The sequence below is a fragment of the Maylandia zebra genome, linkage group LG19 (assembly GCF_041146795.1).
Source record: "Maylandia zebra isolate NMK-2024a linkage group LG19, Mzebra_GT3a, whole genome shotgun sequence".
NCBI lineage: Eukaryota > Metazoa > Chordata > Actinopteri > Cichliformes > Cichlidae > Maylandia > Maylandia zebra.
Window position 1 is genome coordinate 27,440,062 of NC_135185.1, and position 27,957 is coordinate 27,468,018.

Here is a 27,957-nt window from a genome sequence, read left to right on the forward strand (position 1 = left end):
CTTCGTTTTTTTAACAGGACAAAAACAAATCATTTATGACATAATGGCAGTGTTAGTGTTTAAAAATAAGTTCTCTTTATTCCCCCACATAAATCAGAATTGTAATGTACTGTTATACAAATCTTTCAATAAATTTCCTTCTGACACAAAAATAACCAATATGTTCCACAGGCACGCACACGCACACACGCAGGCCCACTTATACACAAAAGAAAAAAAAAACCCAAAATGCGCCATTTATGATTTGGCACTTTGGACATATGGAGCAGTTTGCATTGATCTGCTGGTTTGGGTGGCCATGCAGTGCAATAATCGCTATGTTTTTGAACAATGACATCCCTTTCCCCTTGGGTGGGCCGCTCTCACCTACACAGGGCCCAGGCTACAAATATAGTGAAGTCGAGTTCACATCAACGGGTCACATGAATACTGGTACACACACACAAAGTTATGGCAGGAAAATGCGAGTGTTATCTTAGTCTTAAAAACCAAAAAAAAAAGAAAGAAAAATCCCCAACTCATCTCTGCTGCTTTGTTACTACTTTACAGGAAACAAATGCATCAGTTTAACTTAAATTATTGAGAATGATTTTTGGAAAAAGAAAAAAAAAAGGAAGCATAATTTCAAAGTGATGTTGTGGGCTTTGAAATCCCAAGATTATATCTTGCTCTTACAGGTACATTTATGTGTCACTATTATTCAAAGAGCAGCGAGGTGCCTTGTAAAAGGTCCTCTCTGCACCATGTTTTCATTAACTACATCATTCATTAATCCGATCTAATGATTTCAGAAAAATATCACAGCAGTCGCTGTTATAAGGTCCAACTGAGGGACTCTAGAAGGCTAATAAGGCGAGCCACGGACCAAAACAACATGAGGAAACAGGAACACCATACAGCAAATGCTGAAACATCCCCTAGGCTAACATTAAGTGCACACAATATGAAATAAGACCATTTACCACAACAGCTGGCTTGTGTTTGAAATTTGTACAATACTATAAAGTCACGTACATATATAACTGTAACTGGTTTCTTTATGTGCTTTTATGCACTGTGCATGGACCATTTGACACTTTATTTCTAAGTCAGTGCGGTGATCTGATTAGATTTCTGTTGCGTTTGTAGGACTTAAGACAATTACTGCACAAATAACTCAAGAAGGATGTAAATTCTGTAGGAATTCTGTTAATTAAAATCATTTTGGAGACTTGTTTTAACAACTGAACACAGAGGAAACCTGTCATGAGACAAATATCAGCAGAAATTTAAAAATAATAATAATTCTGAACCCCAAGTCAACAAGCCTTAAAAGGTATTCTAAGTTACCATAGGGTAAACAAACTCCCTTTGAAACACACATTTATCAGATGAGTCTTCTTTGCCCAACAAAAAAAAAAAAAAAAAAAAAAGCAGCAGATATGAAAAATATAAAAAGATATCCAGTTATTAAATCTTTTAGACTGGAGAGGAATGAGATCTGAATTCCACTTTGAGATTCTCTCTTTCAGGCATAGTCAAGTCATCCCACAAAAAACAAAAGAGCATTCAGAATGGATTTCAATTAGTGTCATCACAAACATCTAAGTACAAAACACACACGATGTGAATTCTTCTGGAATAGAGATTAAAAAAAAAAAAAAAAGACATAGAAATCAAACAATATGTTGAGGATCCTAAGGCCTGTTTGAAATTGGCAGCTGATGATAAAGGTTATGTTTCTTTTACATGTACACGGTTTTCTGTTGCCACCTAACAGAGGCTTGTACCCAGACAATGACAAAAACCCTCCACATACTGCGCTTTAAATCTGTTTACCTTACATGAAACCACACTGGTGTAACTGCATTTAGGTTCCTGCAGCGTGCCATTCAAACTGTTATTTCACCTTCAAAGTACATAGAGGGTTTAAGGCAGCTTGGAGGTGTTCGTTTTCACTAATATATTGTAAAGTAACCACTACCGCTCATTAGTTTACACCTTGGCCATTTCTTCACCTTGGTCTTGTATCCATGTCAGAAGTGTGATTGCTGTCAGCCTTGCTACTGGAAGTTTTTGCCAGGATGTAGACTTGTGTTTTCTGTCTGATAGGAGATATTTGGTTCTTTGTCAGGTAAACGGACTCAACACACTCCAGGTCTCAGTAGTTTATAGTTCGTCTCAGTGTTTCTGCTGCTGAAGGGGCGGCGCGTCACCGTCCCGACCCTCATGTGGTCTTTTCTTTCTGGTTGCAGTTGTTGTCTGTGCTGTTGTGATCTGTCTGGTTGTCCTTCTGGAGGTCGTCCTGCTGCTCTTTGGCCTGCCGGCGTTTCGACTTGACAGGTAGGGCCAGGACCACCAGCAGACATAGAAGATGTAACCCAAAGTACCAAGTCCTGCGAAAACATCGATGAGAGAGAATGTTGTTAACAAGACAACAGTAAACTGCATACTGCACATGTTTGACAACATGACTTTGTAGTAAACAAACAAACAAACAAACAAACAAACAAGCCAGTTTAGCTTGCCTGCAGTCAGACCTTTCATCAACAGAAAACATCTGGCGCATCACAGACATAAAATACAAAAATTAAGACCCGGGACTGAAAAATGAGACAATCTTCTCCCAAAAGTCCAGCCCGGCTCTCCTCAGTTCCAGGATATTCATAGACTGCTACAAGACATGGCTCTACCAATTTTTTTGAGAAATGTTGCTGCCATCAAATTGAAAACAAACTAATATTTTTCTTAAAAATGGTACATTTTCTCAGTTTAAACATTTGATATGTTTTCTGTGGGTGGCTATAGCTCAGGTGGCAGAGCAGGTCAGCCACTAATCAGAAGGTCGGTGGTTCGATCCCAGGCTGCCTCCTGGCTGCATGCCAAATATCCTTGGCATGCAAATAACCCCATGTTTGCCTACTGGTGGTGGTCAGAGGGCCCAGTGGCGCCAGTGTCCAGCAGCCTCGCCTCTGTCAGTGGCTACAATGTAGCTTGCAATCACCAGTGTGTGAATGTGTGTGTGAATGGGTGAATGACTGAATGTAGTGTGAAGCACTTTGGGGTCCTTAGGGACTGAGTAAAGCGCTATACAAATGCAGGCCATTTACCATTCTGTACTCTATTGTGAATAAATTATGGGTTTATGACATTTGCAGCTCAGTAATGTTTCTTAACATTAAGAAACCAAGAAGATGAAGCTGTGAGCAAGGAGGGAGGGGGTGAGTGAGTGAGTGATTCGTTCATGCTATGATTCAGCACAGAGGGAGGGGGCGAGTAACTCAAATGTGCTGTTAGCATGCTAGCAGAGCGATGCTACTGTGAACCGAGGAGCTATTGTCTTGATGTGACTCAGGGTTTTTTCTTCCAGTTCAGAGCAGAAATGTTTTTGTTAAGAAACTGGCTGTTGTTTTTTTCCCCCCCACACAATTTTAATTATAAGCTAGATATATTTCTACTAATGAAATTAGTTTGCTAATAGCAACAGGGATGAGTCAGTGTGTCAGTTGGGCTTGTGAATCATGAGTCACGAGTCAGTAAAGTGATTCTCGAGTATTGAACGATTCATTCATGATTCGCACATCACTACTACAGTGTCTGTTCTTTACTGCCTTTCTAGCAGCTGTTGTTGATGTTTGGATCGTAATTTCTTTGCAGCGACTGGTCAATGTTAAGGTCACTTGTTTTATTTCCTCCTCATCCTTCAATCATAAAGCTGTCTCGTTAACCATTACCGCCTGACAGGCTAATAAAAACATGTAAATTTCAACACTACGGGCAACGATTTCATTTACATTTTTAATACTACAACAATAATAAAGTTTAAGTTTGCTACAATACCACGGTAATCTCACACAACAGAATTGCTTGCAAAATGAATGTATTTTTTTAAAATAAGAAAGGCTGACATTGTGTCTCCTACTCCACAGTGTATAAGAAGCTCATAGACGTACCTGTAGAACTTGAGTGAGGGTCCTACTGCAAGTAGCACAAATGGCGCCACTGTATAACTAATGGCCACCTGAGTCCATGCCCACGTGATCACATCATAGATGCCCTTGTATGAGTCAGACACCAGGAAGTACGGCCTGATGTTGTGCCTTACCTGAAAGAGAAAGTATTTTTCTTACTGCAAGTTCAACTTGTCAATTTAAACATTTTAGGTAAATGAAGCTGTAAAGTTCGAATTATACTCTACCCACTCTTCCGTACGATAGACTAAAGTTGAGCTAACTGACCTAGTTCCAAAAATCTCCACATGACAGCAGGGATTACTGTCGGCTTCCACTCATTATCTGCCCATCTTTCTTTTGCGCCGTCTCTTTCTGTCCCTCGTAGATCTTAGGAGGAATCTATCTCTGAAACAGCTTTGTGTGGCAAAGGCCAGAAGTTGGCATAACTAGGTCAATGCTCTGCTTGTCTTCCTTCAGATAAAGAAGGATACAGTCGCTGCAGAAACTCACAACTCACTGCCCCGCACACAAAATTGACCGTTTCTGCATTTTATCTCTTTTATCCAGAGATTTAATGCATTCCTAGTGTACTATCAGTCCACTGTCTCTGCATAAATCTCCTCCTGTCTCCTCTTTTGACATAACTGGAATGAAGATGTCTGGCTTTGCTGAGATTAGTGGTAATGGCCTCACGCTCAAAATGAGGTTCAAGTGGCACACTACTTCATTATTATCCACTTGCAATCCATTAAGTGATTTTGTTGTGTGTTCGTTGGTCTGTTAAGTAGCTGTGGTAAATCTATAGAGGTCTTAAAGTCTAGTATGGCAGTGGCAAACAAATCAATTTTTGTAGCAAAATTTTAATGCAAGTTTTTTGAAAGTAAGTAATATGCAAATTCAGAAGCTTTTCATCAATTGAACAGTGTGCACTGCGTGTACTCACTGCACGTGCAGCCATGGTCATGCCGATGCCAGTAAGGAAGGTCAGATAGTAGCCAGGGTACACCCCGTGCCACATGGCTGACAGCAGGAAGGTGGCAGCAGTGGGGTTAATGGGACAGCGCTCGTAGCACACCCTGAGAAGAAAACATAACGCGTACATCTAGCGCTCAGTCCAAAAAAGTGGAGACCAATGAATCAAAATCTCATAAATGGGCAAAACTGTCTAATTTAAGTTCACTGCATCAAATACAAATGCTTCAGATTATAGGTTCTGTAAAATGTCTCCACATAAATGATGCAGGTATCAAGCAAACATTTTTGCTTATGTGTCAAGGACAATATACATGCACAACTTGTTCTCTTGCAGACTAAGAAAGCTACAGCATTATAACAGAAATGCTCTTACCTCTTAAGCCAAAGAGCTGTTTGAATGTTCCAATTGTCTAGGAACAACTTGAAACTGGTGGCGAACTGAAAACGAATACAGAAAAAAATATTCTTTCAGGCTTTACATAAAAAGTAGCTTTATCTGGATACAAAATAATAAAATGAGAACAAAGATCCAGACCTCAATGTCCAGAATTCTGAGATTTGATATCAGATCCCACCGTGGGGAGCCATCTTTGTTGTATCCGTTGAAGCCGAATCCGGCAGCATTGTTGATAGCATCAGCTGCGGGACAGAGGTACATGGGCTTCAGAGTAGAGCGACTACAGTAAAGAATGACAAGAGCTTCCCTCCCTGCAGTTTGTAAAGTAGTGACGGAAACAAATGGAGCCTTGGATGCGTTTGTCTAAAATTAAGCGCGACACCACTAGATCTTCACCACTAGATGGCACTGTTACCTCAAAAAATATCTTGAGGTTGCATTTCACATAGACAAGTTCAATTATAAAACTTAAAGAGGCAGTGGGGTTGAGCAATATGATCTTAGTAACACTTATAGACACACATTTCATCAGACTGTCCAGCTTATCACCAAATTTGAAAATTTGAATGCCAGTAGGCATAAGGTATTTCCTCCCTCTCCTGTCCCAGCTCTTCCTAACATTTTGTGCACGTTACACATGTTATTTAAAGACTGTTTCCTTTCCAGCATAAGGGAACCTCTGTATATACAGTGTTTATGCAAATGTTTAAAATCTGCATAAAATCAGAATATACAGATTTTATTTGTAAACATTCAAATGACAGATTCAAATCTCTGAATAACACATTTATGGGAGGAAATGTGTTATTCACTGATAAGAAAGCCAAGTCAAACTCACCGAGCGTCCAGACAAAGTAGTACTTTGGCCTCAGCGCCAGCATTGCCAAGTAAAGGTAGACAACCTGGAGATGGAAGGGTGTGGAGTTTACAAAGTCGTCGTCTATCGAGCGCTCCACTGGGAGTAGCTTGTAGAGGGACAGATAGACGGCCAGCGAGATAGCACAGGTACACAGCTTGGAGATGACATCATTCTGGACAAAGGTGGGAGACAATAAAAGCAATTAAGCAATCCAATTAAACTCGGTGCACTCTATTATATTCAAAAACGAACGCTGGCAACATGACGAGAGGTGATGTTATTCTACAGAAACCCGGTTAAGCTGATTTGAAGGTAAATCAAGTCCTTGAGAATCCTTTCATGTTTTATATTTAGCAACATCTGTTTTCACTTTGTTCCTTTCTTTTATGAAACACTTAAACACAAACGCTAATCTTGGACTGTCGTTAAATTATTAATGCATTATGCATCAAGCATATATGAAAAACCTTGAGGTTTCGATATTTGCGTCACAAATTCCCAGTAATGTCCCAGTTTCTGTCACGCAAATCAAAACCCTGTATATGTATGGCAATATATTATTCTTAGGACTGCTCCACTTTGGGCCTTTTATCGAAATGTGCAATTTTACATCACAGTTATGTGCATTCAAGATTCAAGATAGTACCTTCTGTCAAGTAAAAACTGCAATTTTGTATTGACCGTTAGGCTCATCTGCCTAACCAATCTAAATGGAACTTAACTGTGTCCACTAATGTGCTTTGTACCTTGGGCGAGGGTTCGGTTTGCTTGTACTTTCCATTCTCCTTGCCGTTGGCGTTCTCCTGGTGCCGCGGCTGGTAGCACGTTCCTTCAATGAAGGCCTTGTAGTCGTTGTAGGAGCAGGTTGGCCCTGCCAGGATCCCCATGAAGTTACAGTTGTAGCTCAAGTATTCCAACAAACTGGGCATACGACTTGAGGAGACAGGGATTGAACATTAGAAAATATTCATCCATTCATTACAGAAACCAGACCAAACATATATGAGTGACTAAACCCATGTTATAATGCCTTAGAGCAGTATTGTCCATATCGACTGAGAAGAAGTAGGATTTATTCGACTGAACGGTCCAAGCAAAGATGGAGAATCTCGACTGACCCTGGAGACTTTTTTTTCTCCTAGTTTTTCCTATTTAAATTTCATCTGCTAGGTGAAGCACAGTCTGACTGCTGGAACATGCGGGATGTCCTTCCCAGCAGCCATTTCAGAGTAAGCGGCTGACTCAGAGTAGCCCAGCGAAGGATTGTGATGTCTAGGGCCTTAAAGCTACAATGAGTAGGTCTTCTAGTGATCACTATGTTTGCTCGGTTTTATAACCATCTAGGCTGGTTTGTGTAAGATTCACATGTAAAATATGTGTTATTCTTTGCTGTGCATTTTTTTCTATTCTGTTCTTTTTATTGGCTAGTCTTTTCTAACCTTTTTGACAAATATAAACTACCTGTTTCTAAACAACTACTTTTACTTTTGTTTTTGCTGCATTATGGTCTCCAATAGGAATGACAAATGGCCTGCATTTGTATAGCGCTTTTATAGTCCATAGGACCCCAAAGCGCTTTACACTACATTCAGTCATTCACCCATTCACACACACATTCACACACTGGCGATAGCAAGCTACATTGTAGCCACAGCTGCCCTGGGGCGCACTGACAGAGGCGAGGCTGCCGGACACAGGCGCCACCGGGCCCTCTGACCACCACCAGTAGGCAAACATGGGGTTAGTATCTTGCCCAAGGATATTTGGCATGCAGCCAGGAGGCAGCCTGGGATCGAACCACCGACCTTCTGATTAGTGGCTGACCTGCTCTGCCACCTGAGCTACAGCCACCCAAGGGGGTGGGGGGGGGGGGGGGGGGGGGGGGGGGGGGGGGGGGTCAGTTATACAGCAGGATAGATGGAGGGGATAGGCATTCCCACAGTACAAGTCACCAGAGAGTAGTCAATGTGTTGTTTCCTAGATACAGAGTGCCTAACAACTGCTTGACAGCGCCAGAGAGACTGAAAGGGGAGGGCAGTGTGGCGATTGCCTATGCAGAAAGCAATAACGCCTTTATTAAAGAAAAGAGGATCATTGCTCTCAGACTGAATGCCAATTTAAAAATCACAGCAGCTTTTTAATTCCACTTGATTCAGTGAACTCATCATTTGAAGCATCAAAAACATACCTGAGTCACATACCTGATAGCAAAGTATTTCTGACCGGGAGTCAGCTGCCCTTCTCGCTTGGTCAAACCTACAAATGTAGAGAGACACTTCAATGCCAACAGGTGACATGCATAACAGCTTCACAACACACACACACACACACACACACATTATTTTAAGCTTGTTAAGGGTCACAAGCATTTTTCTAATACACTATGGTATTTTAGCTCTTTATTCTGTCAACAGGATATGGATTGAAATGGATTACACTCCTGCCACAGCAGCTTAATACCATTTAAAACTATCAACAAAACATTTTGTACCATAGATTCTGCAGCGTTAATTGTACAAGTTAGCGTAGGTGCTACACAGGGCCTGACCAGGGTGTATAACCTCACATCCTATGAGGCTGCCCTAAACTGCAAACTTTTGGACATCGCTTCACGGCTTTATCCAGAAAGTTGCAGGCGCGTAAATCCCCTTTTTTATTTGTTTTTGTCCGCAGCCCTGGCCTTCCTTAATAACACAATTCCCTCTTCATTTATGCTCATCAGCCACTTTATTAGGAAAACCTGATTGACTGGTTCTTAAGGCAAATATCTAATCTACAGGAAAGGAACAGGAACTTGAGGTGACAATTCACATGGGATCACCATAATAGAAGACTGGAAAATACATTTCCTGGTCTTGATTTGCTTAAGTGCCACAGCCTACCTGAGTATTGTTGCTGACCCTGTGAGCACAGTACCCATCTTTTGATGGCTGGTAACATGCCCTGATGCCACAAAGCTCAAGTCATCGCAAACCAGTTTCTTGGAAGTGATGATGAGTTCAATGTACGCTCACAGAATAGGTATAGAATGGGTTCAGACCACCATCATGTTGGTAAGGAGACCACCTGTCTAACAGTGGAAATTAACTTATGCTCCATCAATCGCAGGCTGGTAAATTTTCCTTCCTGGCTGGCAGCATATAGCTGAGCGGGACACAACAATATCACTTGCTACAGGAACGATTTCTTTACAATATTAACGACCGTTACATGGAAATTTATGGCTCACACACACCTGATCCTTTGTTACCTGATCCTAAACCCAACACACTCTTTTTTTTTTTTTTTTTTTTTTTTTAAATATTCATTCTTACATTCTCATCTCTCTATTCAGTGCTTGTTTTTTAAGATACCCGTCACCCCTTGTCCCCATTTCACATTCATTAAGCTATTATGTTGTTTAAAAATTCAATACAATATCAATCACAGCTGAGTTAGCAGAGGACAGTGAGTGACGGAGAGCAAAAGCAAAGGGTGTAAAGAAAAGATGATGCAACAGAGCAAACAGGGTGTTGTGTGTGCATAACCTCATCGCCTAACACTGGCTGTTCCACTTTGCAGTCTGCTCTTTGTTATGAAGACCAGTGGCTATGCAATTCATTATACTATGAGATTATATGCCTGTTGTGCAAGCTAATATTTGGTTAAACTTTCCTGTTCCTCGGGCCACAATTTAACCCTCTGACTCAATTTAAAACTCAAATTAAATATTGACCTCTGAGACTGTAAACTGTGCCATCGACACATGTATTCTAACAAAGGGAGACAATAAATATTGGGCAGGTAATCAGGATGCGGCACTTCGTTCATGGCCACTTATTAGACCAGGGGTGTCAAAAATCATTTAATTCGACTTCCGGTCGCTAGGGGGATGTAGCAGGTAGAGGAGAAGACTGCTCCGCTAACTTTTTTACCTTTTCCACTCCTGAACCAGCCAATTCACAACAAAGCTATTGAACTGCGTACGTTTTATTTTACGGTCTCCGAAATTGGTTTTTCCTCGTTCTAACATGGCCTCGAAACGCACTAAAGCGGCAGAAAAGGAGGACGACGCACCTAAGCTGAACATGGCGGCCATCTCCTCTCTTCTGGAGCAGCATAGGGAGGCATTGGCCAGCGACTTCAAAACATCTTTTAGTCTACTGGAGTCGAAGTTTGACGAAGTCCGCTCTGCGGTGGAAGACCATGGCCAGCGGCTCGGATCTCTAGAGCTAGCAGCGGACGACTTAAGCCAGCGGGTTAGAGATCTCGAGGACGTTTGTTCCAATCTCAGCGAATCCAACACTAAACTCCTGGCTAAAGTTACGGACTTAGAAAGCCGAAGTAGGCGCCAGAACCTGCGTATCCTGGGACTCGAGGAGGGCGTTGAAGGTGGGCATCCCACAGAATTCTTTGCAGATTTGCTCTGTGAGGTTTTCGGGAAGGAGAGGCTCCCGACCCGCCCGGAGATCGACAGGGCCCACCGTATACCTGCCGCTAAGCCAGCCCCAGGTCAGAGACCGCGACCCGTAATTATACGCCTTCATCGGTACCAGGTAAAGGACTTTCTTATCCGGGAGGCCCGGCGAGGAGGGACACTAGAATACCATGGTCGGCAGATCCGCGTGGTGGAGGATTACTGCCCGGAAGTTTTGAGCAAGCGAGTGGAGTACCGGGAAGTGATGTCCGAGCTGTACAAACGGGGTCTCAAGCCCGCTCTGCTGTATCCTGCACGACTTCGCATCACGTCTCCTGACGGCGCAAGACGCTGGCTTCATTCGGCCGATGAAGCGAGGAGGTACTTGGACGGCCTACCCGCTACAGCCGAATCACCCTGAGAGCCTGCTTATCTGGTGTTGACGTTTGTCCGCGGGTCAGCCCTGTGAGTAGATTGTCCTGGCTATCTTCGTCTCCTGGGATGTGGAAGGACTTTCGTTCATATCCAGGCATTACCGACGTCTCTTCCTTTTTTTTTTCTTCCCCCCCCCCCTTCTTCTCTGCTATTTACTAGCTGGGGGGCTATTCATATCTCATTGCTTCTATTGTCCCCAAAGTTGATCATTGGTTCTGTTGTGGTTCTATGGTGACTGCTTTAACAAATTTCTACTGCTCATAGAGGAGTGTTGTGCTTACTGTAATCATCGTTATGGGAGCTAAAGTCTGTTCTTAGTGTTAGACAGGAAGAGTTTATTGTTCTGGAGGGTACACAATGTGTGTTTTGGAGAGCTTGCTGCTTTTTTCCTTGGCAGCTGTCTTGTGGGTGGGGGGGTGGATGGGGAATGGGGGGAGGGGGGAGACATCCTTCAGAGCCGGGGTGGTTTTATGTTGTTTTGTCAAGTTGGGGGATCCGGGAACCATCCTACTCTCTGTTTTAGTCGCTTGCTTGTCATTTTTTTTGTACTCTGTTTTCAGCTGCACCTGTTTTCTTACATTTTCAGTGCGGGACTATGGGTAGTCGCTTGAACTTTGTAAGCTGGAATGTCAAAGGTTTAAACCACCCTGTTAAAAGAAGGAAGGTGCTCTCACACATAAAGCAGTTTAAAGCAGCTGTTGTCTTTCTTCAAGAAACACATCTCCGTGATTCGGATAACTCTCGTCTTATGTCCCGATGGGCAGGGCAGCACTTTCATTCCGCCTTTCAGGCTAAGGCCAGAGGCGTTTCTATTCTAATTGACCAAAATATTCCTTTTGAGGAACATAATGTAATTTCTGATACGAGTGGCCGGTACGTTTTTGTTTCGGGTAAGCTCTGTAATACGAAAGTTGTGTTGGCCAACATATATGCCCCTAATATTGATAATGTAGCTTTCTTCCAGCGTGCTTTCTCGTTGTTGCCTGATCTGAGCTCATACTCTCTTATACTTGGTGGTGACCTCAACTGTTGGCTGGACCCTGTGTTAGACCGATCCTCCCCGAATCCCTGCACTGTCAGTAAATCTGCTCTTTTCATCCAATCCTTTTTATCTAACTGTGGTGTCTCTGATGTTTGGCGCTGCTTACACCCCCACAGAAGAGAGTATTCTTTTTTCTCACAGGTACACCACACTTATTCTAGGATCGATTATTTTCTTGTTCATAAGCAGCTGACTCCATGGGTCCGATCCTGTGAATACCAGACCATAGTGATATCAGACCATTCCCCTGTTGTGCTATCAATGAGTTTCCCAGACATCCCTCAATCCAGACGACACTGGCGTTTTAATTCGACTCTCCTGGCAGATGTAAACTTCCTGGAATTCATGAAAGAACAAATAAACTTGTTTCTTAAAACGAATACCGTAGGAGAAACTTCTAGCTTAATAATTTGGGATACGCTAAAAGCCTTCCTTAGGGGACAGGTTATTTCCTATACTGCTAATATGAAGAAGAAGGCCTGTATAGAACGACTCGATTTAGTCAACCGAATCAAAGAAATAGATCTGCTCTATGCTAAGGTAAAAAGCCCAGACCTATACAATAAGCGCGTGGAGCTTCAGACTAAATTTGACCTCCTCTCAACGCACTCAATTGAACGTCAGCTCCTGAAGAGTAAGAGTTTGTTTTATATTCATAGCGATAAATCGGGTAAGATGCTTGCCAGCCAGTTAAGGGGCTTCCAGGCAAAACAACATATCACGAAGATTAGAATGGCTAATGGTAATATCACTTCGGACCCTTCCAAAATTAATGATACGTTTAGGGCTTTTTACTCCCAACTTTACACCTCCGAATTCCCGCAGGAAAGCACTTTAATGGATAACTTTCTAAAGACTTTGAATGTACCTATGCTTTCCTCTGATAGTAAAATCAGATTGGATGAACCCATCACGCCAGAGGAGCTGAGCGCAGCCATCTCCTCATTGCAGCCTGGGAAATCCCCTGGCCCTGACGGCTTTCCTGTAGAATTTTTCAAAGCATTCTCACCCTTGCTTTTACCTCAACTACATTTAACCCTTTCCGACTCATGGAAGTGTGGTAGACTTCCGCCATCCTTTTACGAGGCAAGTATTGCTCTTGTCCCAAAGAAAGGTAAGGATCCTGTGGAATGCTCATCCTTTAGGCCAATCTCTCTATTAAATGTTGATGCTAAAATTTTGGCCAAGGTTTTGGCGCGTAGGCTGGAAAATATCTTGCCCTCAGTTATATCCGAAGATCAAACAGGCTTCATTAAGAATCGTTACTCTTATTCCAATATCCGCCGACTATTGGATGTATTATACACCCCTTCCAATCAGGGTCCTGAGTGCATTCTCTCCCTAGATGCGGAGAAGGCATTTGATCGGGTAGAGTGGAAATATTTATTCACGATCCTAGATAAATTCAATTTTGGATCGAAATTTATTTCATGGATAAGGTTATTATATATGTGCCCTAACGCTTCAGTTTTTACTAATTCCATACAGTCGCGGCCTTTCAACCTCCAACGAGGAACCCGTCAGGGATGCCCCTTAAGTCCTCTTCTTTTCAATCTGGCTATAGAACCACTCGCCATTGCACTCCGCAGCTGTGGGGAGATCAATGGGATCCGGAGGAAAGGTGCTGAACATAAAGTATCCTTGTATGCCGATGATCTTTTAATTTTTATTTCAAACCCCAAAATATCTGTACCTGCAATGTTATCCATACTTCGCCAATTTGGCCAGTTTTCAGGATACAAGCTCAACCTATGTAAAAGTGAGTTGTTTCCTGTGGATGGAGGGGCACCAGTGTTTGACTATACTACCCTCCCCTTTAGAATAGCAGGGAATCAATTTACATATCTAGGTGTAATTATTACAAGGACACATAAATGTCTCTTCAAAGCGAACTTCCTTCCTCTGTTAAATAATGCAAAAAAACATCTGGCACAGTGGTCCCCTCTCTCCACCTCTTTGGTGGGAAGAATCAACTCAATCAAAATGAATATACTTCCTAAATTTTTGTATCTCTTCCAATTGTTACCAGTATTTATCCCCAAATCCTTCTTTGATTCCTTGGACTCAATTATCTCATCTTATATATGGAGGGGTAAACGCCCTCGATTGAACAAGGCTCAACTCCAAAAACCCAAGAGTCGTGGAGGCCTGGCACTGCCTAACCTTCGATATTACTATTGGTCAGCAAACATGCGCTACATTATATCTTGGCTTTACTTCCACAACAAGGGTAATTGCCCATCCTGGGTGCTCATGGAGTTGAACTCGCCCACAGGCTCTTCTGTCCTGGCCCTGATTGGATCTTCACTCCCCCTTCCCCCAAACAAGACAATCGATAACCCAGTTGTCTGGCACACGGTGAGGGTGTGGGCTCAGATGAGGAAGCATTTTGGATTAACAGGTTTCTCTCTTCTAAGTCCAATTCTTTCTAACCCCCTTTTTCAGCCATCACTATCTGATCCTATATTTCGAGATTGGCATGATAAGGGCATTACATGTTTCAATGATCTATTTTTTGACAATACTTTTGCATCTTTTGCCCAGCTTTCTGAAAAATTTAATCTCCCACGTACACATTTTTTCAGATATTTGCAGACCAGACATTTCCTCCAATCTCAGATTCCAAACTTTCCGGTAGCACCAGCTGCAAGCCCAGGGGATATGCTCCTCACCCTAATCCCAACACGTAAAGGGTTTATCTCTCTTATTTATGACAGGCTGGTGAGCATGAACGGTTCTTCGATAGATCGGATTAAAACGGCCTGGGAACAAGATTTAAATCAGTCCCTGTCTATGGATACATGGGACTTAATACTCAAATTAGTTAATTCCACGTCCCTATGTGCCCGCCACTGTCTTTTACAATTTAAGGTTGTGCATAGGTTCCATCTCTCCAAAGTCAAACTATCCCGTATGTATCCGAACGTTGACCCTACCTGTGATAAGTGTGGGAGTGCGGAGGCTTCCCTTATTCATATGTTCTGGAAGTGCCCTAGCCTCGAAGGATTCTGGAGAGATATATTTCAGACCTTATCCCTACTTGTTGGACACCATATGGATCCTGACCCTTTAGTTGCGCTTTTTGGCACCACTGGAGAGGCTGATGCACGGTTGACCTCGTCACAGCGTTGCATGCTCTCCTTCGCCTCCCTTGTAGCTAGACGTACAATCCTCCTAAGATGGAGGGGTGCCCCTTTGCCCACCCAGGCTCAGTGGCTGAGGGACCTTATGTACTATCTGAGCCTTGAAAAGATCCGGTATGCGATTAGCAACAACAGCGGTAAGTTTTACAAGGTGTGGGGGCAATTCCTGAAATACTTTTCCAGCCTCCAGGCTACGAACCCGACTTCCAGCGTTGCTCAGTAAATCCTCCCCCCTTCTTCTTCTTTTTATTTATTTACTTATTTATTTATTTATTTATTGTTAGTCGTTTGTGTGTTTTTCTTATTTTGTTTTTGATTTATCTGTGATGTTGTTTTTATTTGTTTGCTTCTTTTTTCTTGCTTTGTTTGTTTGGTTTTTTCCTTCCTGGTCTGAGGGATAGGGGTTCTAAGCGTTGTGGGTAGGGGATAAACTGCTGGAAGCAATTATAAGACATGTGAGTGTGTCATTAATCTGTATTCTGATATTTCAGTTTTAACAGTCGCTGTGAAACTTGCTTGTTTGGTGTTTGTCAATTCTGCGTGTATTTACTTTTCTTTGTTGCTTCAACTCAATAAAAATATCTTTGAGAAAAAAAAATCATTTAATTCATGGGCCATTTTATCTCAGTGGACTGGACTTAACAGCGTTACTGCATAGCTACCAAGAGTAAAAGACATCCAAATTTTTAAGCCGTATGTAAAGAATTTTGTGAAAATGTTTGCAAAAACTTAAAATAAAAACATGCTGGTACAGCTCCTTGGCTTAACCAGCTCAGTTCATTGTTGCATTGCAGGCCATGGGAAATGCGTTGTCAGTAAGAAGTTCTGTAATAGTGATGATGATTCAAAACTCTGGTTGCCCAACCTGTTGATTTTGTCCATGCCACTCACATGTTACATCTTGTTCTTAATGATTTGGCTTCCTACAAAATACAGTGAAATCTCCAGAAAACATGTACTCCTGTGAGACTTTGCAAAATCATCCAGTGACACCAATGCATTTGGCATAATTGCAAAGAGAAGCAGTTAAAATCCTTATATCACACTATTCAAGTAAACATCATCCAAATTGTCATTAGACTGATGACTGTGTTCAGTCAGTACACTGAGGTGACTTAAGCCACCAAGTGGGCGCTAAACAGCTGTGAGTACCTCTCTGATACTCGGTTAGGTGTTCCTATTTTAAACATGATTTCACTTCTGGATATTTATTTACTCCTCATTGGCACATGTGGTGTTTCAATTATATCAGCAAAGTCTCTATTTGTTCCAGGAGCGGAGGGAGAGTCAAATGCAGGTCAGCCACAGGGAGACAAATTGGACTTTTGCACGTCCACTAAAAGTTGTGTTACCTTAAAAAAAAAAACAAAGAAATAATCACAGGCTCTGCAGTATGTCACAATGTAACACGGGGCTGTTCCATCACATGTCTTGTCTTGACTTGACTTGACTTTTTGGACAGCACAAAAGCACAAAGTCTAGTTTAATTAGATTTGGGATTAAAGAAAGTCTTAACGGTTGAGAAGGGGGAAAAAAAACAATGCAAAGTTGGTCATTGCTCCATTATATAACTATGTTTATGCTCTCCTTCTGGTTCAGTAGCCCACTGTAGGAACTGACAACTGGCTCAGAAATGTGGCCATCTGATCTGTTTTCACACTCCAAAGAGAATTGAACTGACATTTTCACTTCTGTCACATCTGCTACTTCTTTTTTTCAAACTATGCACACACACGCACGCACACTACACTGGAGACACACGGGCTTTAACGACACTTGTCCTTACCATCATGGATTTCAAATGCCATGCTGGTGATCTTCTGTGTGATAACCATCATGGGCCTAAAGACAGAGTAAACATTAAAAAAAAAACCCAAACAGACCAAAAAACAAACACGCAGCACATTTAAGTCTCAGTGTTCTGACTTTAGGATACATACATTTCCTCATGCACTAAACCTTTGTCCTGAGTTTTCCTGCCTGGCTGCTATCCCATATTCATTTAGCAACTATTGTTTGATATTTTATGTGGAATCTTCCAATAACAGTGCAAACACTGAGTGGTAGTATCTTCACAATGGCTAGTTTCCTCCAGGATAACGGCAGCCTTTATTAAACTTCCTGTTGTTGTTTTTTTCTCCAGTTCTGTGCTGGTCAGCCCTCCTTATCCCGACTTAATGATATTCTCTATCAGTGCGGGATATGTATAAGCCTGAACTCAGAAAAACACAGCTCCTCTCCTGGTGCTTGCATCAGCACATTCTGGATTAATTTTATACATGAAAGCTGCTGGTGGCATGAAGTTGAGCTACAAACGGAAGAATAAGCCACAGGGTAGAGATTATTTGCTCTTTAAAGGCCAATTGGGTAAAAGTTGCAACTATGGGATGTTACTATGAGACTTAAGCCAATTATTTTTATTTTTATTTATTTTTTTTTATCTTGCACGTTTTACGGATAAATATGTAAATGAGGCGTTATTTACCTATAGTACTGTGCAAAAGTCTTGAGCCACATGTCATTTCTTTATATTTTGGTAAGAAGAGAAATAGTTGCAGAGATTCATGGAAATGCAGTATATTAAATACAAACAGTTTGTATAATACTAACCAGCCTGAAAGTCGATATTTGATAAGACCACCTTTATTCTTTAATAAAACCTAAATTCTCTTAGGCAAGCTTTCTTGATAGGTTTTTTAGGCCTGCAACGTTTTGCCCTCCACTTGTCCACGCACACACTGACCACCATGCCAAAATATTTCAAGTTTTCAGCTAATAGCTCTTTAGGAATCACCTTATTGATGCAAAACTACTATTTTATGCCTAACTGTCTCATCTTTTGGCATCAAGCATTTTTGCAGATTCAGCAAAGAAATTGGAAGAAATTGTGTATTTCTGCAAAAAGTGCCTAAAGCCAGAATTTAAAATGCGTTGTATGTTATGTGTTGACACAACACGAGTATGTCTTTTTTCTGCCTGAATGACTCATAGGTCAGTGTTAAGTGACTTAAAGAAAAAAATGCACATTTGGCTGGGGTGGGAAGTACAATGACATTTAAGAAAACATGTGATTTTGACATTTTGAGCGAAAACAGAGGGACAACAGATGTAGCTGAAGGAGTGAAATCTCACAGAGGAAGTATGGCTTTGCATTAGGTTGCTTAGTAACTAGCCACCCCCAACCTGCTGGGAGTGCGGGCTGTGTGCTCAAACTGTCAGACTGTCTGGAGAAATGGGAACCAGCCACTTGGAACTGCAGTCCCTGCCGACGTCCTCGTGCGGACACAGATGAGCAGTGGGACTCAGTCTTGTATCCATTTAGCTCGAGTCACATCCAATATTCGGCCGATTCTTATCGACGACTTCTCCTTTTAGCGTCATTTGTAGTCCATTTGGGATTCAAGCTCAATCACTGAAGGTCTTTAATGTTAAATTAAGGTCCAAAATATCTTAAAAGTGCACTGATTATGCCTCATTTTCTGTCATTTGGCAAAGTCTCAAATGTTGAGGTCAGCACACAAGTAATCCCCGTGAGCCAAACGTTCAGGCTTCAGTCTACTCAAAACACACAGTTTCCCTCAGACTTTAGAGAGGACAGAGAGGGGATTATTCTTAAAATTTGGTCAGCTCAGGCATACAGTTCACAGATGCCCCACACACCTGATCTTTAAACACACTGTATATGCAAGGGCTAGCCAATCAAACTGGGCTTAAAGGGAGCGTGGTCTTAAAAGGAAAGCATTCGAAATAGCTTGTTTCAGAAAATGGATAACTGATGGGCTGTACAACAAAAAGCATTATTTTGAAATGTGAAAAATGAGGATGAAAGAGTTCTAGTGTTAGCTTACCCTGTGAAATCTGCAGAGTACATGCCGTAGTCAAAAACGTAGACCCGTGTGATTTGACACAATATCAAATAGCCCAGTGTTACAATGAAGCAGTATCTACACAGAAAAGAAGCAGAGAAAAAAAATTATTAGATTTTATCTGCATTTAAGTGACATTTAAAAAAAAGAAATAAAGTAGTAGTCACAAAAGTCAGACACAAAAACCGCTAAGAAACTTGGGTACGACTTGTTCTCAACTATTCAACATAGCAACGAGGAGCTTTTCAGACCAGCACCTTGATATGTGCAACATAAACAGTTCATTTTAGAGTTCTGGGGAGAAAAAAAATAAACTTTCATCTCTTTTTTTGGATCTCTGTGGTTGAACAAAGATTTTTTTTTTTTCCCCCAACACAGCACAGTACGCAGTGGCCTCAGGAACACGGCAGAACTATGCAGCGGGGGGGGGGGGGGGGGGGGGGGGGGAGTCGTAAACTGGACAAAAGGGCAGAGAAGGCTCCAGCAATGTGTCTCTGTCAGGGAGGGAAGACGGAGGACAACACGACCTTTCAAGACAAGGCCCAAAAACAGAGCAGCGCTAAAGGGTCTAACACAAAGCTGCTGCAGAGTCAGCTCAAGTCAAAGCTAGCCAGATAGCATCCCTCCGCTGTCAACAATAAGAGGATTGTGCCTCTCTGAGAAGCAATACAGCATACCAGCTACAACAATGCTGTGCTGGAGATAAGCCACAACGGGACCTCTTGCTTCTCACAGCCTACTGTATCCAAGACGTCACCTGATATCTGCTGCCAAGCACGTATGAAACAAAATAAAAGAAGGCACTCGTACTTCTCCAGTATGAAACATTTGTATAGCTTTCAAGAGCCATTTCTCTAGAAGCAATCAAACACTACAATTGCACACTCCTATTAATCACAAAACCCTTAGAGGAGACAGACAAAGCACAGTAAACTGGTGATAATCACTGCGTAGTCCTTTTTTATTCTCAGAGATTTGTATACAGCCCACACTTGGCATCTCATCCGAGGGTATAAGCAGTTTACACAATATTCTTTCAGCATTCTGCACATATAGGAGACCAAACGGCTCTTTGCAATGTTGCTAAGATTCCCACACCGCTGCCTGTAGCTTTTTCAAAGCTGGTTTCATTATTCTCTTGCATAAATTGACAATATTCTGTCCGTCAGACGCTTTCACATAATATTTCTCAAGGCTTCATTCATACGTGGTCCAAAATTAACACCCACTAAGCAGTAGATTAGTAGGAAGACTCTGCATTTGGTCAGTAAATATTGGAGGGCTATCTGTCACACTGGCTGGTAAATACCGGTGGCAAGAAACAAATGCAATGAAATTATGTAATGACAAAACTCTTTACCCCTTGAAAACTTGCAAGGAGTAGATTAGTTTGTCCCCAAGAAAGTGTGAACGCCCTATTATATCTGCTCCGTGTATCGTTGCACATGCGTCAGATCTGGTGAAAATATACACATTTTATTGAGCCCCCATACGGAGTTTTACAAAATGAGTCAAGTTAGAGAAGGCGGGGTCTCCCTGTGCAGCTATCCTTGGAAAAACCTGGAAACTATTTTTTGATGGTGGTCAAACTACATCTTTAATTATATATTCTGAGGTGTCATGACTCGTCATTATGGGTGCAGCGGAGGTCGTCAAGTGTTTGTCAGGGAAAGAGGTAAGTCACTGTTGCCTGAACAGTCATCCAGCATTGAATTAAAAACTGAAATCTGCATCTGCAGTCTGTCCTAGCTGGGGAAAAGAGGGGTAAATCGTGAAGAGGTCGCCAGTCCATCACACAGCAGACACAAAGAGAATGACTACTAACGCTTATTCTGACACTGACAGCTGAGATAAAAATCACCAATTATCCGTGAGAGGCGGCAGGAGCACCTGGAGAAAGCCCACTTAAAACATATTACTGATGCGTTGGAGTGAGGTACATTGTTCAGTTGCACTGGCAGAAATTACACTCACTTTTAACAAAAAGACTAGACTGTATGCCAGAAAGTGCACATTTAGTGATTTAGTGCAACACAAAAGGGAATTTTTCTTTTGACTCCACAAAAGAAAAAAAAGAAAAAAAAAAAGAATCTTTATCAAAAACCCTAATTTTGCCAGGATCAGCACTCTGCAGTAGAAGTGTGCAGCCACATTTTATCAGTGAGGATGTGAACTATATATGCAGGACCGGCTATATTTGTACTGAGCCCAACAGGGATCCTGTCTTATCATCACCTGATTTGTATTTGTGTAATTTACAGCTCAGAAGGGGGTGTTTCATTTCCACTCAAGGCATCAGATGGAGCCTGGAGACTAAAGCAGGCTGGTCTCCCGCTGTGGGACAGCGGTAGACAGGTCAAGCCACACTGGAGGTGCAGGTATGGATACAGTGCACGGTGTATACAGAAATGAAAACTAAAAGCAGGCCAAGCAAATTTGAGGAAGTAATTCATACAAATGTCACCCTTAGATTTACAGTCAATTTAAAAAGAGATCAAATTTCCTTAACTCTGTTGGCTAGCACTGGAGCTACAGATGTTTAAAGGGTAGCAAAGTGGTTTCATGAACAGACGGATGCAACAGACTTGGATTCAGACCCTTTTTGGTCTTAATGACCACTCAATGCATGCTACACTATATTCGCCTTTTCCACACTTAAGTGCTTTACCTAGCTTGCATCCACCTACGCCCTATTTAGAGTTACCAATTACTGTGCATGTCTTTGGACTGTGGGAGGAAGTGAGAGTATCCAGTAGAAACCTACAAGCACAGGGAGAATATGCATCATGCCAGTATCTCTTTATCTTTATGTTTTCCCCAAACAAATGACGCATAAGTTCCAGACTTATGTGTCATTTGTTTGGTTTAGGTGAAGGTGCTGCCTGGTTAGAGAGTGTGCAGGTGGAAGGATACATTAAGTGCTCTTGGCTGGCTGTGAATTCTCTAGACTATACTCGATTCTCACAAGGGTTCAAGGTGACATCAAACTAGGGAGCTGGCAGGGCAAAGACCATTTGATATCAAATCAAACTGAAGTAGAAAATTGCGTTCTCACATATAGCTCAGGCCCACAGCTCATGTGTGAAAATGTCTCTTGAGGCCAGTAAAACAAATGAAAAAGAAAAGAAAAACACATAAAATAAAGAAAAACAACCCAATTGATTAAACAGCTTTAAGTAGCTACATGCTGTAAAAGAGCCAATTAGATACAATTACCTCATTTTAAGGCTCAAAAGCTGAAAACTATAAAGATCAGGTACCAACACATTTGCATCAAGACAGCAGTTTTTCTCTCATTTCTGTAGAAGTCTGACTTGTTACAATTCTTTTTTACTGCCAGTATCCCTGTAAGTGGGCTCTTTCATTACTCTGATAGCCTCTTTCATTAGTTACACTATATCTAACAATGTCACAGTTCTCCCTCTTTGCCGTCAACCAGCAGGCAGTGCTGTGTTCACGCTCGAGGCAAGTTGGAATGCATCTAGAACATTCCCCGTCATTTGCCACATCCAACAGGTGAGCCGTCAAAGACAGCAGGGAGCTGGGAGTGAAAGAGATCTGGAGCTCACGTGATGAATAGTACAAAATATGATGCCAACAACTAAACAAAGCACCTCTAGTCAGACTACAGCCAGACTTGGGTTCGATCCACACTTAGACCCAAAAAGCTGTCATACTGAGCTCCCTGTATGCTTGACCTTCCTCACTGTATGTTGTGTATGGGTTCGTTAGATTTCCCCATCTGTCACAGATGGCAGCTGAAATCCAGGATGTCATTTATGTCCCCTACTATGGATTGGCATTTTTTTTTTTTTTTAAACACTGGAGAATATGTCGATTTGCCCTCAGTGTTTTCATGGCAGCTTGAAGTTTCACAGTGGAAAAAAAAAAATAGTGTATTTAGCTTTATAATAATTCACTGCAAGCCTCCATTAAAGGGGACAAAAGATTATTTCCTTAGGTTGATTACTGCAGACAAGTTTTAAAAAAAGAAAAGAGGGCATTAAGGTAAACGTTTTACCAGTGGCACACTTTTATGTGTTGAGATATTTTAAAGTTTACATAAGCTGCTATGTTAGAAATAGTTCAAAGAACAAAGGTTGCGATCTAAAGTTCAGACTGACGTGTCCAGCCACTTGGCACAAACCCCCAGCTCGATCTCAGCTTATTAGACTGATAATAACTAATTTGTTATGTAAAAATATAATGCAGGTGAAGGTTTCATAAGTGTTACCGCAAGAGGGAGTGGACTGCGCTTATGTACCAACCTGCAAAGACACAACACTGGGCTACAAAGGACAATAAGAGTTGAACCTCTTGCAAAGGGTGATGCATGTCAAAACGTGTTACTCATCTAGTTAACCAAAGTTGTCATTTCCATTCTGTCACTGGGTTTGGAGCCTTTTCTTTCTGAGAGCAGCTGTTGTGATGAATATTTCCTTAGTATCTATTTAGAGCGATCTTCCCAGGGGGAAACATCCAATGTTCACACCTGCACTCATAACCTTGAATTCTAGCAAAAATAACATCTAAGCCAATGTGAATATGCCTGTGCCTCTGAGTGTGTGTGTTTGTCTTCATGAGGCATGGACACAGAAGCCCGGGAGCAGAATCAGTATCAGTGTGACTTAGGCCTATGTGCCCTAAACAGATAAAGCACATGAAGCCTTAAAACAGTCCAATATCTAATGTAACATTAATGACAAGATTCAAGTGCAGCAAACTTCAAGTTTTGGTTTCAGGGTTTATTAAATCAAACAGATTTTTTTATAGGTTTGTGAGTTTTCTTCTTACTTGTGCATGTTCTCCAGCCCAGCAAACACCATCACACTGTAAGACAGGCCACTCTGGACCAGGAAATGAAGGGAATACCTGTAGAGAGACAGATACCACAAATAATAAATACCACTGTTTATTTATCTACCTGTATAGTTGTAAGGAAGAGGAAATTACAGCATTACAAAGCATAGTCACACCAGCAACCATGTGAGGACAGACCTTTGTAACTAGTAAAGTGTCATCTTTAGTCACAGGGCAAGGAATGTGACCATAACATCACACTATGTTCTTAATTAACATGTTAGTAACAGCACGTACTAACAAGATATTAAACCAACTCTGCCATATATCCACCTCTCTCCCTTTGTGCGAGGCACAAACAGTTCAGCAGTGGCAGCAGCTACCGGATGGATCTTTGAAGGGCGCAGTGTGTGATCCTACAGACGTCAAGCCCTCCAGGAGAGGAGAGATGTCACAGTGTGTTAGCTGTGACTCAACAAAGACAACACGTCTATCAGGGCTGGCGAGGAACAAGAGATCATAGGGGTGGGTGAATGGAATTAACTGAAAATACAAGGGTTAAGAGTCCGAGAGGGGAAAAGGCAATAAAATTCTTATACAAAGAGACTCCAACCAGTTTGCCTGAAACGTACTAAATAATCAGTTCCAAATGTTTGTCCAGCAGCATTGAGGAAAAAGCGTATGTTTCTGGCAGAGAGGAAATACAACCTAAAAGAAACCAGTCAGCCTGGAGCATTTGGAAGGAAGCTCCTTTAAGACCAGCAGTCGAGGGCTCTAACACAGAGCAGCAGCAGAATGTCTGTGTGCTATGAAAGCCATGACGAAAGCCATCATATATGCCCCCTGAAAAAAAGCATACACCCAAAAAAAACAAAAAACAAAACAAAAAAACTATTGATGCATTCATGCATTTAATGCCCTTTCCTTCCTCTACATTACATGTTTATCACCAATTCCACTTGTCAAGTTCAACCTTTTTACCCTGTGATTAGCGGCTAATTCAGTCTTAGCAACATAAAACACTTAACTGGGAATACTGAGCCAAGTACAATAAATGCTATATATTACCTCCATAAAACGTATCTTCTTAATGACATTTCTATGGGTGTATAGTCTTTTTATTACCTACTAATTACTGCAGACAATAAAACTCTTTGGCGGGCGCTCACAGAGGTAAATATCAAATAGTGACTATTTGGCCCCTTTGTGCTAAAATAGACGACTGGTTTTGGCCAGAAAAAATGAAGTTTGCTCACATCTCTTGTGTTGTCGGACTAAGTCGGTGTTTCACTTCCTTTATAACTACACTTCCCCTGTCGCCAGTATCTGATGATAAGTTCCACAGCCTTGCTTGAGACGACTTTTCCAAGTAGCCTGTGGTTGAAGTCAAATGCTGTTCATTTACAAAAATAAATTTAAGTCCACTTGGGACCATTATTGCCACGGGGCCTTGTGATTTAGAAATTGCAGTGCATCCACATGGATAACCACAGCCTGTGTTTTGCCTGAATTTTGAAAACATCTGTGGTTGCCAGCTTCAAAACTTACATTAAACTGATTAGGCTGCCAGATATAATATGTCCACACATCTCCTTCAGGATTTTCTGGTACAGAGCAGAGTTCATAAGTCTATTAATTATAGCAAGTCATTCAGATCCTAAAGCTTCAAAGCAGCTCCAGACCATCACACTACAACCACCGTGTTTGACTGTTGGTACGATGTTCTTTTTATGTTAGTTTTACTCCGGATGTGACATGACTCACACCTTCCAGGAAGTTAAATTTGTATCTCATCAGTTCTCAGAATACCATCCCATTGTGCTTTTGGCAAATGTGAGATGAGCCTTTGAGTTCTTTTTGGTCAGCATTGGTTTTCTCCTTGTAACACTCCCATGGATCCCATTCTGTTTCTTAAGGTTGGTGGCTGTAGCTCAGGTGGCAGAGCAGGTCAGCCACTAATCAGAAGGTCGGTGGTTCGATCCCAGGCTGCCCCCTGGCTGCATGCCAAATATCCTTGGGCAAGATACTAACCCCATGTTTGCCTACTGGTGGTGGTCAGAGGGCCCGGTGGCGCCAGTGTCCGGCAGCCTCGCCTCTGTCAGTGCGCCCCAGGGCAGCTGTGGCTACAATGTAGCTTGCCATCGCCAGTGTGTGAATGTGTGTGTGAATGGGTGAATGACTGAATGTAGTGTAAAGCGCTTTGGGGTCCTTAGGGACTAGAAAAGCGCTATACAAATGCAGGCCATTTACCATTTACCATGAATCATCAACACCAACCTTAACTGAGACTAGTAAGACGTACAGTTGTTCCAGGTTCTTCTGTGACCTCCTGGATGAATTGTCGATGCACTGTTGGAGTGATTTTCATAGGCTGTTCAGTCCTGTAAAGGTTCCCTACTGTTCCATGGTTTCTCCATTTGTGTACAGTGGCTCTCACTGTGGTCGGCTGGAGTCCCATAGCTGTACAAATGGCTTTGTAACCCTTTCCAGACTGACAGATGTTGATGATTTTCTATTTTGGTTCTATTTTTGGATAACGTTTTTCCCTTAATAAATGAAATCATCATTTTAAAATACTAAAGGCCACTAGTGCTACCCCTCACCCTCCACGTAGATGCACCTGTGGTCTAAGTTTGAAGTTTCTAGGTGACTTTCTTCTTGAGTTCTTGGATTCACAAGTCTTTTAAGAAAACTTGACCTCTGACCTTGCAGTCATATGACCTTGACTTTGAAGTCAGGGTCACAGAGAATCAAACAGATTTCTAGTAGTGGCACCAATAGCATCAATTTGAGAATGTTCACAAAGTTGGGTTACCATGCCAACCACCCTCCCACCAGGCTGACAACTCCATCAGCTTTGGTTATCCTTGTCTAACATTAACATTTGTTTGATGATCTGAAACATTTAAGTGTGGCAAATATCCAAAAGAAACCAAAACAAATACTTTTTCATGTCACTGTACATAAAGAGAGTGTTTCTGATACTATATGATTGACTATCATCCATCTGCAGCTTGGTGTCAGCTCAGTCATAAACAGTCTGTTGGTAAAGTGACATAAGACCCCATCGGTGTGATGATCAGATAACACTTTATCTGGCTATCACTTTCTCACTTGCTGTGCAGCTTGAAGTCTGATTAGGAGGAAACAAGTGTTTCCTGCGTTTGCTATATATACACACACGCACGCACACAGTGGCAATGTGCCAGAGGTACAGTAGATGGTCTAATACAGGACAACAGCTTCCTAATGAGACAGCAGTTACTACCCAATCGATTACTTTGCTTTGGCATGAAGGGCTGTGAAGGTAGTGGCAGAAGTGACAAGGGAGTGCAAAGACGATGGCAGGCAAACAGCAGACAAACAAATGAGTACAGAATTTAAAAAAAAAAAAAAAAACAAAAAAAGCCCGGAATAACGAATGAGGCAATCGTACTATCAAACCTAACCTCCGAACAACCACCGACAAATATGCAGGAAGTCTGGTTTCATTTTTGGTATAGTAACATCAACACAAATAAACTACAATAATCAGGCCATAGGCAGACCAAAGAGTGTCACTGTGGTATTCAGTTTAACTGATTATTTGGTTTCTTTGCACGCTAACAGATTTTACTAGTGTTTGATGAGCATTTTAGTAGTTTTAGCAACAATCTTATTGTATATGAGCACGACACTTGAGAGTTATCATTCATTGTAAACCATTTGTGTGCAGTAGAGGTAGTAGGGTAAGAATTTTCTTAAAGCAACAGAGTAAAAACCAGCAGTGACATTTTGTTTTTCACACCTATAGTTTGTTTACTCTAGTGTGAATCAGCTGATGAATTTGTTAACTTTTAATCTCTCCCTTGTTTGGTTTCTCTTCACACAAAGAAAAATCCAAGTGCACTCCAAGCGAACCAAAATTCATCACTACAAACCACGTGAAAATGTTCTAGACTACTGGAGAACACTGAGCGTTTACGTTCATTTTGTGGTTAGTTGGTAGCTTATACGAACCTTTGCACATCTGTAGTGCATTGCTGCATCTTGGAGGAAAAAGCAGACGTGGCTTTGGGAAGTTGTTTTAGTTCAACCTTGTAACGTACACCTGGTAGCTTGTTAGGATCAAG

The 27,957-nt window shown here is 41.7% G+C and overlaps 1 protein-coding gene across 1 annotated transcript in view; it reads right to left on the minus strand.

The window, feature by feature from the left end:
* Positions 1-52: 52 nt before the first annotated feature.
* mboat2a (membrane bound O-acyltransferase domain containing 2a) overlaps positions 53-27,957 on the minus strand; it is a 51,294-nt gene continuing 23,389 nt past the window's right edge. Inside the window, exons 4-14 of the mRNA XM_004540502.6 lie at positions 23,840-23,917; positions 19,028-19,123; positions 16,966-17,021; positions 8,365-8,419; positions 6,910-7,096; positions 6,143-6,335; positions 5,443-5,546; positions 5,281-5,345; positions 4,876-5,008; positions 3,933-4,084; positions 53-2,375 (exon numbers count right to left, since the gene is read on the minus strand). Coding sequence (XP_004540559.1) covers positions 2,207-2,375; positions 3,933-4,084; positions 4,876-5,008; positions 5,281-5,345; positions 5,443-5,546; positions 6,143-6,335; positions 6,910-7,096; positions 8,365-8,419; positions 16,966-17,021; positions 19,028-19,123; positions 23,840-23,917 — 1,288 coding nt within the window. The 3' untranslated portion in view covers positions 53-2,206. The remainder of the gene's footprint in view (positions 2,376-3,932; positions 4,085-4,875; positions 5,009-5,280; positions 5,346-5,442; positions 5,547-6,142; positions 6,336-6,909; positions 7,097-8,364; positions 8,420-16,965; positions 17,022-19,027; positions 19,124-23,839; positions 23,918-27,957) is intronic.